The sequence below is a fragment of the Dama dama genome, chromosome X, assembly GCF_033118175.1.
Source record: "Dama dama isolate Ldn47 chromosome X, ASM3311817v1, whole genome shotgun sequence".
Classification (NCBI taxonomy): Eukaryota; Metazoa; Chordata; class Mammalia; order Artiodactyla; family Cervidae; genus Dama; species Dama dama.
The window spans coordinates 61212334-61227930 of NC_083714.1; the positions used below are offsets into that span (position 1 = coordinate 61212334).

General features: G+C 37.8%; 1 protein-coding gene across 2 annotated transcripts; it reads right to left on the reverse strand.

Moving 5' to 3' along the window:
- Positions 1-983: 983 nt before the first annotated feature.
- On the reverse strand, positions 984-15180 carry TAF7L (TATA-box binding protein associated factor 7 like). Of its 2 annotated transcripts, XM_061136916.1 has the most exons (12): positions 15115-15180; positions 14169-14247; positions 13097-13230; positions 12343-12469; positions 12040-12095; positions 9432-9473; positions 8502-8574; positions 8056-8169; positions 7444-7623; positions 7133-7245; positions 5652-5711; positions 984-1602 (listed from the first exon to the last, which is right to left on the reverse strand). In XM_061136916.1, the coding sequence occupies exons 1-12, from the start codon at positions 15178-15180 to the stop codon at positions 1558-1560; spliced, it is 1089 nt and encodes a 362-aa protein (XP_060992899.1). In that variant the 3' UTR covers positions 984-1557. The 2 variants fall into 2 exon arrangements, with proteins under 2 accessions (XP_060992899.1, XP_060992900.1); XM_061136917.1 differs by lacking the exon at positions 7444-7623.
- Between the last annotated feature and the right edge of the window lie 417 nt (positions 15181-15597).

Consider the following 15597-nt stretch of genomic DNA (forward strand, 5'->3'; position numbering starts at 1 on the left):
TCTCTCCTAAGCTTGGCTTCATTTTCTCCTTCCCTTTAGTCCCACTTTTTCTCTGCATTTCCCCCCAAGCATTCCTTGTATCTTCATCCTTCTGCACAGGCCCAGCCCATACATATTGACTTCCCCTTCTCTGCCCTTGGCTTATTACTTTCAACTTGGAATGGGAGCACTAAAAGTGGCAGAGAAAACTTGGGGGCTCATTTCCTAGAGTGGCACCAACTTCATCAATTGAGACCAGACCTGGGTCAAGCTGGGCTACTTCCAGAAAACCTTCAGCTGCCTCTTGGTGATAAGTATTATCACCCTTAATTTCCACATAAGGACACAGAAGTTCTAAGAGATGTAGGGACTTGCCCAAGTTAGGTAGCAGAGCCAGGGTTCTAACCTTGTGTTCCTTCAACTACAACATAATTCAGTGCAAATATTGGAGCTGCCATTTTTATCACTTCTCTATACCTTCACTCAAAAGCTCAATGATGTATTGTGAATATGAGACGATTTGCTTAGTTCATTAGGAATCATCCTAAGAGCTCTTTAGAAGGATGCCCCAGTGCTGACAGCATCTTTTGTCATTTCCTAACTGTAGAATGTATTGCTTGTCTCGCCAGTTTCCTTTTGGATTTGAATGTACTTCTCATGGGAACTGTTTTAATAAAGTAACAGTAATCCACTTAAAGAATTTTATTGCTTAAAAACACAGACTAGAAAATCTTAACACAGCTGGAAAAAAATGAACTGGCCCAGGGTTTTTAAGGATGTTTTCACAGGCATTTGTTTTTGGTTTGGGCCATGCATCTTGCAGGAGTTCCCAGACGAGGGACTGAACCCTGGCCACGCCAGTGAAAAGCCTGGAATCCTAACCAGTAGGCTATCAGGGAACAGTCACAGGTATCTATCTGTTTTTTCCTAACCTTTTCTGCTGGGGGTTAGGATGACGAGACTCAGCATAAGGATAACAGCTCAGAATTTCACCTCTGCTCTAACTATTCCCATAGCTGCCAAATAACAACCAGGCACAATTCTAAAAATATTAACAGTGGAAAGAAGATGGTGGCAGCAAGAAATGTCCCCTGAGCAGGAAAGCAGCTGCTAATGCCTGAACAAAGACACCTCACAACTTAGTATCAACTGCTGCCAGGTAGGCACTTAAATTCACTGTGGCGGGTTCTAGCACTTGGCAGAAATGGTTTGACTTTGTTCTGTTTCAGTAAATATTTGAAACAAGCAGAAAAGCTAAAATCTATGCAGACTGGCTATATAGCCTTCAAGTTATAAAAGACTGTCTCCCTTTGGCAAGCATGGCCAAATTATCTGATGGCACCATAGTAGAGAAGCATTTAAGTAATTCTTAAAACTTTATGAAAAGAAGCCAAGTCTCATAGTTGAGCTGGGTCTTCAGGTCCTACAGAACTAGCAAAAAAAAAAAAAAAAGGTTCAGAGAAGCAAATACAAATGATTTGGCATAAGGCAATGAAAGGAAAAGAAACAGGCACAGTTTATCTAGACTTCAGTCTGGATGGTGAATTGAAGGCCTGGGTGCCAGGTTGAAGACTCTCCTCACTTCTTCAGGAAATAGTTCAGTTTTTCCTGTAGATAATTGAGCTGTAGAGAGAGGGAGAAAAAACATGAAAAATTCATCTGAAATCTTAAGTCCCATTACTTTATCTAGAATTTACTTATATAAACCAAATGGAAAGACTGTCATTTGGCATTTATAAGGTTATCTTACTTAGTCTTAAAATGTTAAAAAGAACAGTGCCAACCAACTTTTAAGTTCCGATTCCTTCTATCACTTGCATCTTCCTCTAATCTTTCCCTACCTCAATTTCTCCTACATACTTCTGGCACAAAAATTTTCCTGAGTTACTCTCCAGGTGAAAAAGCTTTTAAGGTTTATTATGAACTACACCAAAAATCTAAACTCTTAAGCCTGGCATCACCACCTCTGAGCCATTGTGCATGCTACTTTCTATACAGAATGCCTTTTTTCTCTATTTCTTTATTAAACCCTGTGTCTGTGTGCTCAGTTGCTCAGTCGTGTCTGACTCTTTGTGACCACATGGACACAAAGGCTCCTCTGTCCATGGGATGTTCCTGGCAAGAATACTGGAGTGGGTTGCCATTTTGTGCTCCAGGGAATCTTCCCGACCCAGGGATCGAACCCTAGTCTCTTGCATTGGCAGGCTGATTTCTTTACCACTGGGCCACCTGGGAAGCTTATTAAAACCCTACCCACCTCTTAAGGCCCTAAACACCATCTCTCTATGAAGTTTTCTCTAATCTCCATGGACATAAGTGAGCTCTCATTCCTTTAAATTCCTATACCTCTTACGGACTTCTCCCCAACTGGAGACAGAGATTGTGTCATAAGCATTTTGTAGTTCCCTGCAGAACCTAACTTTAAGTAGGCACCCAATAAATCTGTGTTGAATAAATGAGCTAACACAAAGGGCTTCCCTGGTGGCTCAGCTTGTAAAGAATCTGCCTGCCATGTGGGAGATCTGTGTTTGATCCCTGGGTTGGGAAGATCCCCTGGAGAAGGGAAAGGCTACCCACTCCAGTGTTCTGGCCTGGGGAATCCCTATGGACAGAGGAGCCTGGTGGGCTACAGTCCATGGGGTCGCAAAGAGTCAGACATGACTGAGCAACTCAGCACACAGCACACAAAAGACTCTAAGCAAATAAAGAGTACAGCAATAGTTCTGTGTTGAAAATAGCACTTCCCCAATATTAACTACTTATATGGAGGAAAATAAAGATGTTTAATGGGTGTTAAAGCAATCGTGGCATTAACCATTCACATGGTTATATATAAGCAGTACTTGGGTGAGTGATGTGCCGAGGGGAAGGGCATATACAGAACATGAGAGTTTTCCTGACCTTGTTGGTATGGGGATGGACATGGGGGAATGGCATCACTACCTTAAGAGCCCCATGATAGGGAATTCCCTGGTGGTCCAGTGGTTAGGACTCTGCACTTTCACTGCTGAGGTTCAATGCCTGGTCAGGGAACTAAGATTCCCCAAACTGCATGGGGCAGCCAAAAACAAATAACTAAAAAGAGCCCCATGCTAAGTCCATCCTCATAATAAGACCACCAGTCTCTTTAAAACCATTATCCTACTCTTAACAATATAGTGCTGGAACCAGCATACATTTCTGTACAGCTGCTTGACCTTCACTAATCCCACACTGCCCTCTTCTCTCTTCACTCTGCTCACTCTTTTGGGACTTTAAATAATGGTCTTTCAAGTTAGAAATCAAGCCTATGCCCTTAACGCTCCCTTCTCCTTCAGTGCTCAGAAACTGACCTGAGTCCCATCAATTCTAACTTTAAAATATATTCTCTCATATATAAATGTTCATAGCAGCATTATTCATGATAACAAAAAGGTGGAAAAAACCCAAGTGTCAACTGATGGATAAACAAAATGTTGTATATCTGTACAATGGAATATTATTCAGCCATAATACAGAATCTGGTACTGATACATTCCACAACATGGTTAACATTGAAAAACATTATGCCAAGTGAAAGAAGCCAGACACAAAGACCATGTATTTTATATTTCCTTTTATATGAAATAATCAGAATAGGCAAAGTAGGCTAGTAGAAGATTAGTGCTTACCTAGAGCTGGGGGGTGGGGATGGGTATGGAGTGTGTGGGAGGGTCAGAAGACATGGGAAGTGACTGCTAATGGGTACAAGTTTCTTTTGGGGGTGATGAAAATGTAAAATTGATTGTGGTGATGAATGCACAATTCTGTGAACATACTAAAAGTCACTGAATTGTACAATTTAAATGGGTGAATTGTATGGCACAAGAATTTATATCCCAATAAAAGTTATAAAACATTTTATTGCATTTTACAAATATATATATTCTTTCTGAATGAAATAATGCCATTTTCAGCAACATGGATGGATCTAGAGGTTATCATATTAAGTGAAGTATTAGTAAGCCAGAGAAAGACAAATATCGTATCACTTATACATGGAATCTAAAAAATGGTACAAATGAACTTATATACAAAACAAAATAGACCCATAGACATAGAAAGCAAATTTATGGTTACCAAAGGAGAAAGAGTGGGGAGGAATTAATTAGGAGTTTGGGATTAACATATACGTGTTTGTTGCTGTTTAGTAGCTAAGTCGTGTCTGACTTTTGCAATGTCCATGGGATTTCCCAGGCAAGAATCAAACTCACATCTCCTGCTTGGCAGGTGGATTCTTGACCACTGAACCACCAGGGAATTATATAATATATATAATTATATAATATATATAATTCCCTGGTGGTTCAGTGGTAAAGAATAAAAATTATATATATTACTATATATAAAATAGATAAACAACAAGGACCAACTGTATAGCACAGGGAACTATACTCAGTATCTTATAATAATCTATAATGGAAAAGAGTCTGAAAAGAGATGGCTCCAGCGGTAGAGTCTACCTGCAATGTGGGAGACTCAGAAGACTCGGGTTCAATTCCTGGGTCGAGAAGATCCCATGCAGCAGGAAATGGCAAGCCACTCCAGTATTCTTGCCTGGGAAATCCATGGACAGAGGAACCTGGTGGGCTACAGTCCACGGGGTCACAAAGAGTCAGACATGACTGAGCACGTGATGGATGGATGGATATATATATATACACACACATACACACAAATATAACTGAATCACTTTGCTGTACACTTGAAACTGATATAACATTGTAAGTTAACTATACTTCAGTAAAAAAAGAAAAAATAATTATTCTATCTCCATTTCCACCTCTTTATTTCAAGTTACTGTCATCTTTTATTAGACTACAGCACAGTCTCCTAACTGCCCTCTCAGCTTCTAGTCCTGTCCTCCCACAATCCATTCTCCAGATATCAATAATCAAAGGGATCTTTAAAACTTCTAAATTAAATGTGACTTTCTTGCTTTAAACTCTCCAAGGTTTTCCATTGCATTTTTAAGACTAAACCCATCCTCTTTATCATGGCCTGCAAGGGACCATACAATATGGCCTCTGCATACTTCACCAACCTCGCGTTGAGTCACTTCCTTGCTTTAAATAAAGTCTCTTCCTTGCTTTAAATTCTTCAGAGGTCCTCAAAGAGACCAAGCTCTTTTCCAATGTGGGACCTGGCATATGCTCCACCCAAGAAGCTCTTCATATCCTTTTTGCTTGGACTTACCCTTCAGGTCTCAGCTTAAATATCACTTCCCCAGAAAGGCTGATTATGATCCCCCCTCCCAATTTAATTCAGGACTCTCTTTATTCAAAGCACACCCCTGACTCTCCTTCACAGCTCTTCTTTATTATTTGCACCTTCATATTTGTATTATAATTTGTTTACTGTTGATCTTCCCTGCTAGACTGTTCACTCCATTAGGACAAGTATTGTATCTGTCTTATTCAACACTGTGTGTATATCCAGTGCTTTTCACTTAATAGGCATTTAATACCTGCTGAATGAGTGAATTTTCACAAAGGCTTTGTTTCAATATGCTACCTTCATTTAGAAGATTTGGGCCACTACTATTTCTATGAAAAGAACAGCCAGAAATGAGATTGGGGGATTCTTTGTATCAAACAAATAATTTATTGTATCAAACAAATAATTTTCTGGTTGATGTGAAAACACATTATCACCTGCTCAGTTTTTTCTTCTTCCTGTAACTTAAGCTGCTCCAGCACAGACTGTAAATGATTCTGGAAAGCAAATCATATAAATGATGAATGCTGAGTCTCAAAGGAAAAGAGAATCAAGAGAGACAAAGAGTTTGGCAAATAATTTGATAAAAAAAAAACTGTCTGTTGTAACAAAAGACATTTAAAAAGGATTTAGAAAAAGACTGTCTATATGTGTGTAACTGAAACACTTTGTGAAACAGAGACTGGCACAACACTGTAAATCGACTATACTTCAATAAAAAAATTTTAAAAAGGATTTAGAGTATAAAAACTATGCTCTCCAACTATAGGGCCATGTGATTTGGTTTTTTGACCCTACACAACATTTTTTTCTTGCCCTAAAACAAACAGTTGGAATGCCTCCATGTTACCTTTCTCTAGCTTAGCACAAATCCTTTGACTGTAGCGAACCATTTAAAAAGCTGGCCTATGACAAAAACCACTACAATATTGTAAAGTAATTAGCCTCCAACTAATAAAAATAAATGAAAAAATAAAATAAAATAAAAAATAAAATCAGGAGTAAAAAAACCAAAAAAAAAAAAAAAAAAGCTGGCCTGGAATTTGTTGCTGACTCTTTCATTCCCCTGCACTCGGACAGACTATTATCATTCTTAACTAATACTGCATGCAACAGTAATCACAATATCTGTATCTTTCAAAGTATGTCCACATCTATTATCTCACTTGGTTATTCTGAAGGACAACACTCTGAATAAGTACAGTTCTGTATCAAGTTTCTCCCCTTCAATGACAAAAGCTCTACAGAAAAAGAAATCTGGCAAGAAATTCCCCGAATGCTTCATAATTTCCTTCACTATAAAAGGGGAAGAAACATGGCCTAGACATACATTTTCCTTTTGCTGAAATGTGTATTAATAAAATATGCATTAAAATATGCATTAATTTGTATTAGTAAAACTCAAGCACGATATTAATTCTTACTCAAGCAGGCATCATGAAATTTAAAAATTAACTTTAATTCTCTTTTGTTGCAATGAATACATTTTGGTACAAAGCAATAGGATTCAGTCTATGCTCTACCACTTACTGTGGTCCCTGGCAAATTACTGAACTTCTTTGAATTTCAATTTCTTATCTATAAAATGGGAATAGTGATAGTACCTGTATTACAGGGATGTCAAGATGAAATGTAAATGCTTAGCTCTGTGTATGCCTTTCACATTGTTAAATGTTCAATATTGGCAATTATTATTTCAAGTCTGCTGGTCCCTTCCCCCAAATGCTTATATAAGATGAACAAAATCACTCAGGTAAAACAAAATACAGCTATCTTTTATTAGGGATTTCTAAAGAGGTTGCTCAGGTTCATGAGTGAACTAGAATGTTGCACAGAGATGAGATGAGTGGAAAACACAGAGATGGGATTTTGAAAGTAAGATATCAAGATATCTTTATACCAGCCAACAAGAATTTACCTTGAGTGTCAGGTTTTCCACCTTCCTGATGAGCTCCTCCTGTCTTTGTGCCCTGCGCTGAATCTCATTGAGCTTTTTCTCCATGTATTGAGTGTGCTTCTGAATTTCCATGACTAACACAGATAGACAAAAACCTCAGGTATCTACACAAGGCCTAAACTAGTGGACCAAAGTCCAAATCAACTAAAACTCCAGTACATATTTGAGCAATAATTTCTCAAACTTAACTTTGCATCTAATGCAAGTTCAAAGTCAGTCTTTAATACTGGCACCCACTGTGTCCCACCCTTTTGTTTTTCCCTCTAACTTACCCATTGAGCTGGTTCCCTCCTTTGCCTCATACTGGCCATATTCAATGAACCTGGCCTGTAGCTCCCTTTCCATATCCTCGTCATAATAATCTTCCTCCTCTTCTTCATCATTGTCCTCCTCCTCATCATCCTCAGTGTTATTGCTAGAATCATTGCGCATCTCCTGAAGCACATAATATTCTAAGGGTTTTAAAAAAGAGGAAGGTGAAAACATTTGAAGCTTTTCAAATGACTCCCACTCCAGCTGCAATTATCCTCCCCCTCAAGTTTACTGGGCAACCAATGAATTTCATAAATAATTTTTCTCACAGGAAGATGATTCCCTTTATAAAACAAGGACAGAAAATACAAAACAGTGTAAGATTTATTCATGTATTCAATGATCAAAATATTTAGACAACCCAAGGGCCCATAGGAATTTTAGAATAGCAGTGATGGATGGGATATTAGAACCCCAATATTAGAACCCCTTAACTTGAGGGACTAATAAGAGCCAAGAAGGGTAAAGGCATCCATTTTTTTGTGATTGGCCTGTGAGTCTGTGGAGAATGGGCCGACACACAGTCAATACTTGTTCTCTCTGAATCTTCTGCTTTGCTTTTATTATCGTACCTGGTAAGGTAGGACCCTGCTTGTAGTCACTCATTCCTGAGGCTATCGCATAGCTAGGAATGGAGCCTTGACATTCTATTTCCTTGGTATCACCGTCAGCAATGACCTCCCACCCTAAAAGGGGAGGAAGTCAAGGAAAAGGCAGAAAGAAAGAAGGCAATGTTGAAAGGGAAAAGGCTCTCTGTCTGAAAGTGCTATTTAATTTAGTCCAACTTCAGGCCATTTGTAGCTGGATTCCTAGTATGGATAAGTGTTTTATACTGAATTACACAAGTAAATGATTTCTATTATATGAATGTACTGTTCCTAGCTAGAAAGTAACATTACCCCAAATTCTAAGTTCTATACATTAACGTCAGCACACAAATACCAGAAATGAGGGCTTGTCACCAAGTGCATTTGGGGTGGAACAAACTGCACAGGAAATATTTAGTATAAAAGGATACGGGCACTGACAGCTTCGGCATCTGAACACAGCAGTCTTTTCACTTCCTTTTCCACATCAGGAGATTCAATGTGCTGAACCAGAGTAGGGAAAGAAGGAATACCAGTAATGTCATTTAACACCCTGTGTTTTGCAGGAATGGCCTTTTCCTACATATGAATGAATTCAAAAATTTAGGCTTCTTTTAAGATACATCCAATCAAATTTCTACTTTAAACAATGCTATTTATGAAGAAAACTTTGATCAGGGTCTATATTTTTGTACAGCAAGCTTAATTTTTCCCAATTACTTGAGACATTTAATCTTTTCAATCTGCAACTCTATATTAAAGACTCTCTCAGAAGTATCACCCTTAAGTCTCAGTTATTAATTATTTGCATTGACCCTTACTAGCAAAGAACTACGATTTTTTGCTATTTAGAAGTAATTTTGTGTAAAGACCCAAATTCCCAGATTCTACTTTCCCACATCTTTATTAGAGAGTTTCCTATAAAAAACAGGACCTTAGCCACACATTCTCCCTTAAATCCAGCTTTAGACAATTATCTCCATGGCAACCAATTCATCATGCCACAAATAGAAATTAGAACTTTGAGGGGGAATAAGCAATTGCAAAAAACTTTTGGTAAAAGTGAACTCTGGCTTCCAAGAAAATTTTTTAAAATAAGTATCACAGAAAAGAAGCATATTAAGATACCAAGATTACTGACCAAATTGCATCTTCTGCTCTAGGAGTTGTCAAACATTAAACAATGAATTCTTCATTTTTCAGTGAATCCAATTCAGTCCATGTGTATGGGAGTGGGGGTTACAGGTGAGAAGGAAGCCTCAAAAGTAAACTTGATAATTTGGGGGGTTTGTTTGAAATTAAAAGCTGCAAAATAAAATCCACTATAGGTAAACAATAAGGTTATATTATGCTTTGTCTACCTCAGAAAGGTCCATTTCTTCAATTGGTTTGAAATCAGGAAGCTATGAAAGAGAACACAGTAAATGATGAAGTTATATTAAAATTGTTCTATTTTACTAAAGTTTAAAGAGTTCTAGACCCATTCTTAATGTAGTTTTCTATTTAGTAGACAAATAGATGCTCTACACTTAACAGTATAAAGCCAAGGCAACTGTGTTCATAGATTAATCATAGTAAAACTATCAATTCTTCCCAAACTGATCTATAGGTTTAATGCAATTCCTATCAAAATTCCAACAAAGTTTTCTGTAATATATGTAATACATGTAATACAAGACAAACTTATTCTAAAATGTATATGGAAAGGTACAGGCTCTAGAATGGCTATAATAATCTTGAATAAAAAATAAAATAAATCTTCCTGATTCCAAGACTTATTACAAAGCTACATTGTGGAATTGGTGATCAACACACAGATTAGTCTAACAGAATAGGGAACCCAGGAAAAAAACTCACACAAATATGCCCAACTTATTTTTTTTTTTTGCCCAATTTATTTTTGACAAAGGTGCAGAAGCAATACAATGGACAAAGAGCAGCCTTTTCAACAAACAGTGCTGGAGATTTTGGACATGCAAAGAAAAAAAAAGAAGAATCTTGAACTAACCCTCAAGTACAAAAATTAACACAAAAATAGATTGCTAACTTAAATGTAAAACTTTTTTTAAAAATAGGAGAAATCTTCAGGATCTGGGCTAGACAAATAGTTCTTATAATGGACATGAAAAACAAGATCCTTAAAAGAAAAAAAATCAATAAATTGGACTTCATCAAACAAAAATCCTTAGCTCTTTGAAAGACCCTGTGAGGAAGTTGAAAAGACAAGTTACAGACTGGGATAAAATATTTGCAAACCACGTGTCTGACAGAAAACTAGTATTTAGAATATAAAAAAGAACTTCTCAAAACTCAACAATAAAAACAATCCATTTAGAAAACAGACAAAAGGCATGAACAGACACTTCATTGAAATGGACATACAGATGGAAAACAAGTACCTGAGAAGATGCTCAACATCTTTAGCCATGAGGGAAAAGCAAATACCACAGTGAGATCACTACACATCTATCAGAATGACTAAAATTAAAAACTAGCGACAACACCTAATGCTGGTGAAAATGGAGAGAATTGTATTGTGTGAACATTGCTGGTGCTAATGTAAAATGGTGCAGCCACTCTGGAAAATGCTATGGATAGTTTCTTATAAAACTAAATATGCAACATATCCAGTAATTATACTCCTGGGTATTTATGCCAAAGAAATGAATACTTATGTTCACACAAAAACCTCTTGGCAGCTTTATTTATAACAGTCAAAAACTGTAAACAGCCCAGATGTTCTTCTATGAGTGAACAATTAAGCAAACTATGGTACATTCATAACACAGCCTACCACTCAGCCATAAAAAGGAAGGAACTAGTCATATATGCAACAGTCTGCATGGACCTTAAGGGAATTAATCTGAGTGGGAAAAAAAGCTAGTCTCAAATGTTATACTTTGTATGATTCCACTTATATGACATTTTTAAAATGACAAGATTATAGAAATAGAGAACATATTAGTGATTAGCGGGGGTTAGAGCCTGGTGGTGGGGGTTGGAGGGAGGTGGGTGTAGCTTTCAAGGGCAAGATGAGGGATCCTGGTGGTGACAATACTGTTTGGTATCTTGACGGTGTAGGTAGATACACCAACATACACATGGGATAACTGCATAGAACTAAACACATGCAAGGACTTCCCTGGAGGCTCAGTGGTAAAGTATCTGCCTGTCAATGCAGGAGACACAGGTTCGATCCCTGGGTCGGGAACATCCTCTGGAAAAGGAAACGGCAACCTACTCCAGTATTCTTGCCTGGGAAATCCCTTGGACAGAGAAGCCTGGCAGGCTACAGTCCATGGGGTTGCAAAGAGTCAGATATGCCTTAGTGACTAAACAACAACAACAAACACATGCACACACATACAGAGGAGTACAAGTAAAACTGGAGCAACTTGAAAAAGATTAGTGAATAATGATAATCTCACTTTCTTGTTTGTGATGTTGTACTATAGTTCTGCAAAAAGTTACAATGGGAAAAACTAGGTCAAGAGTACATGGTATCTCTTTTTTATTGCTTACAATTGCATGTGAATCTACAATTATTTCAAAATAAAAATTTTAATTAAAAAAGAAGCCAAGGCATAGTACTCTTGTAGTTTTCCCAGGGTTCTACAAATCTGAGGTAAGGTTAGAAATACAACCACATTTCCCAATTCTCAGGTTCTGGCTGAGTTCACTTTAAAATAAGAAAAGTTGGAAATGTTTGAAAGCATTAGCAGAAGTTTCAAATTCATGACACATCTAGATTCCTAAACACTAGCCTCATCAAGAGTCCAGTCTGTTTTTGTTCATTACATATTTCCATTTGTTAGCACACAGTGCCTGGCCTGTTGCTCACACTCAATAAATGTTTACTGGACATATAAATGGGTGAACAAATGAATATCCAACTGACTGTCTCACTCCCCACCCCCCGTAATTCTCTTCCAGTCCACCCAGAAGACACAGAAATTGCATGCCACAAACCTTTTTTGTTGTTTTGCGGAACCTTCTCCTTCTGACATTCTTAAGTGGTGGGGTAACTGAAATAAATTCAACGTGGTGAAATGTATATATGATTGATGCTAGTCACATAGCTATCTGAATTGGACAGAGAAAGCGCATGCTATAAGCTACAGGCTCATGACATGACTTGTTCTTTTAAGAGTGTCTAGATGCCTCCTGAACCAAATACCTAAGTGTGACAACAGATCCCTGGCTCACAAGTAATCAGAACTCAGCAGATAAATGTAGTTAGCCAGAATGAGCAAGGGACTGTTGTTGACTTACTGCCATGCTTCCAGGTATATTTTTTCTGTCTCTGCTTTTCAGTTTTCCTGATTGCTTTAAGATCAGTAGAGGTTACTGGTTCTTCAGAAGAAGAGTGAACAGCAGCACCAGCAGTGCACACAAGCATCTACATTTAACAAAGACAAAGAAGTTGACCATGGCTACAAATCTTCAGTTAGTAATGGATCATGACCATTCTTACCACCAGAAATCCTGGGGCACAGAAGGAGAATGTTACTTGGAATTTCCAGAAAACCAAATATTACAAAGACTCATATTCATTCCCTCTCTATCTCAGTAGCACTACATATGGGCGCTGAGGGGTTTTTGTTTTGTTTTGTTTTTTGCTTGAGTGCTTACCACTGCAGAAGGAATATGGCTAAAAAAAAAGATATATCTTAGCATTTTGCTTTAGAAAGAAAACCAAAATATCAACAGTAGAGATGATGAACAAGAACCAGTGTAAACCTCCAGAGTTAGCAGGAAGTTCAGACGAAGATCTCAGATGTTCATACTTTTCAAATAATGGTAAATGGCAAACAGGAGGCTCTAAAAGCTATTTGTAAAATTAAGTAGTGAAAAGTGATGGATCAAACACCAAACTAGCACATGACATTGTATTCCTGTGCAATTGAGTTGGAAATTAGAAATGACAAACAGGTGAAAGGAGAATTGAAAGAAAGAAAGAAAAGGAGGGAGAAAGGAAATCCTAAAAGGATATGAGGGTGAATAGATTAAGAAAGCTTGTCCATACCTGGGAAACATCTGCCGTTTTATAAAAAGTTTTTCTATCCAGAGTTTTTAGGCTTCCGATAACACAAGGCAAATCAACCAGCTTAGCAGCTAGTGAGACACTGTCTACCTCAACAACTGCACGACGTGTGTCAGCTGAAGAAAAGTAGAAAAAAATTAAGGTTCACATCTTCCCAATGTACTCTTAAAACTGATGGTTTGAATAATGAAGACTTATGTGGGATAGACAAGTCTTTCATTGAAACATTATTTCTCATAATGCTAGAATTGGGTACACAATTAGCAACTTCCCAGAGCAAAGAAAGTGGAGTATATGGAGCTCTTTTTTTTTCCAGTTTATGTCACTCAATCAAAAGTAGATTAAGTTTCTTGGTAATGGTTGTGAAGTAAAAGTGAATGAAGAAGTAAATCTTTCATTCTCATCTTGAAAGGCCAACTTCATTCGTGCAAATCCATTCATTTGGACACTGTTAGGAGCACTTGATCATGTCACTGAATGTGGGTGTTTTCAAAGGGAAGGGTTGATTCTAGGATAGTACTAATAAGTCTCAAGTTATAATCTCCAGTTAAAGTCACAAAGGTAAAATTCTGTACAATAGCCAGAGAGAGAGAGAGAGAAACAATCAGTCATACACTACCTGAGTGTGGGATTATGGGCCATTTTAAATTTTATTCTTCACATACCTCTCTGTATTTAAAAATCTAATAAATACTATAGAGATAAAGATATGTCACTTTTATGAACAAAAAATAGTAAATTCACTTGTTATTCCCCTAGGCAGTCAGAAAAACTTGTGTCTAGGAGACAATCACCAGTACATAAATCCCACAGTTGACCTCCAAGTTCTTTCTTATACACACCATGATAATTACCTCAAGTTTTATGCAAGTTCTATTTTCTTTCCTCTTAAAAAAGAAGAGATGGGAGTGACTGAAGCGTCTCTGAGTTCATCAAGGCAGAGACCACATTGTATTCTTTGCCACATCTTGGGCATCTAATACTATGCTTGACACACAGCAATCCATTAATGAATTACTGTTCAATGTATGGTGAATGGATATTAACTACTTACAAAATAAGTCAATTTTTAGTTTATTCTTCATGGAGGAACTTCCAGAATGCACCATCTTTCTGACAGTGGAAGCATGTTCCTAAAAAGGAGGTAAATTGAGAAATCAGAAGGATCAACTGTCAACTTAGCAGCTAATACAAAGGTATGTCAGAGACAGTCCTTCTTTAAATAAAACCTTAAACTTCTCACACGTTAGGAAGAGTGCCATGTGATACTGTGCACTGTGAAGTCAGGTTAGTAAGAGGTTGACTCTAATCTCACTATTGTCTCTTAGTAGCTACAGATAACACCTTCTCCTAGCTATACATTCCTGGTTTTCACTGTTACCCTTCAGTTGTAGTTGCTAAGGGAAGGCTTAGCTGCAGTTTACTGGGTATATTTGTTGTTGTTGTTCAGTCGCTCAGTCATGTCTGACTAATTATAGGGTATATTAATTAACCCTAAGTGGGGAAATACCTTTCTGAAGCCCATCCTTACTATACCTTTCTTAGACTAAATAATACTTGAACACAGGTATCAACTGGGGAAAGAAACCCTAACACAATGTTGAAGTGAGCTTCGACAGCCTCGCATGGTGATGAATCTGAGGAGACAGTGCTGAACACTCGACTTCCCCTTTTGAGGTGACAGAAAAGAACTCTATTTTAGAAGAATCCTGTCTTGGCTGTCCAGTGAGCAAAGCTCTTAGCATCGGTGATAAGTGACTAAGTCCATCACCCGTTTGCCAGGAAATCAACCAGGAAGATAAGTGGCATGTGCAGGATGAAAGAAATACTGCTTAAAAGAGTACATGCTGGGATAGAACTGCCAATAGAACACAACTCCTGGGAAACAAATGTTCTTGGTTTTATAGCCTATCTTAAATAAAGAGAAATATTTAAGAATCCAAGCAGAGCTAATACTTAGGCACTAACGATATTTGTTCTGAGATACAAGGGTTTCTTACCATAGGCAGACGCAGTATAAACTGGTTTTCAAGCTCGTGAGGAGGTTCATCCTGGCTTCTACTCATCTCTTCTTTTTTGAGTTCACAAACCAGAAATAAAACCAACAGAAAGTTACTAAAAACTCCTCTTGCTCCCTCTACTGACCACTTCTGGTAGTACTGGTTAAATTATACAATATCTTGCTAATAACCCTCACTGGAATTATGTGTATACAGCTTCGAAACACCTTATTTGATATATCTTGATTATTTCTAAAAACCACCTTGCGAGCATGTGAACTAAGTTGCTTCAGTCGTGTCCAAAGATTTGCGACCCTATGAGCCATAGTCTGCCAGGCTCTTCTGTCCATGAGATTCTCCAGGCCAGAATACTGGAGTGAGTTTCTATGCCCTCCTCCAGGGGATCTTCCCCACCCAGGGATCGAACCTGTGTGTCTTATGTCTCCTGCATTGGCAGGTGGGTTCTTTAACCACTAGCACCAC

What these genes read in the sequence shown, in the direction of transcription:
- TAF7L (XM_061136916.1), bottom strand. Translation starts at nt 15,180, where the DNA reads ATGAGTAGAAGCCAGGATGAACCTCCTCACGAGCTTGAAAACCAGTTT. An exon ending in ACTAAAAATTGACTTATTTT is followed by an intron (nt 13,231 to 14,168) that starts GTAAGTAGTTAA and finishes ACTTTTCTTCAG; the next exon opens with CTGACACACGTCGTGCAGTT. An exon ending in TGCCGAAGCTGTCAGTGCCC is followed by an intron (nt 8,170 to 8,501) that starts GTATCCTTTTAT and finishes CTCCCCTTTTAG; the next exon opens with GGTGGGAGGTCATTGCTGAC.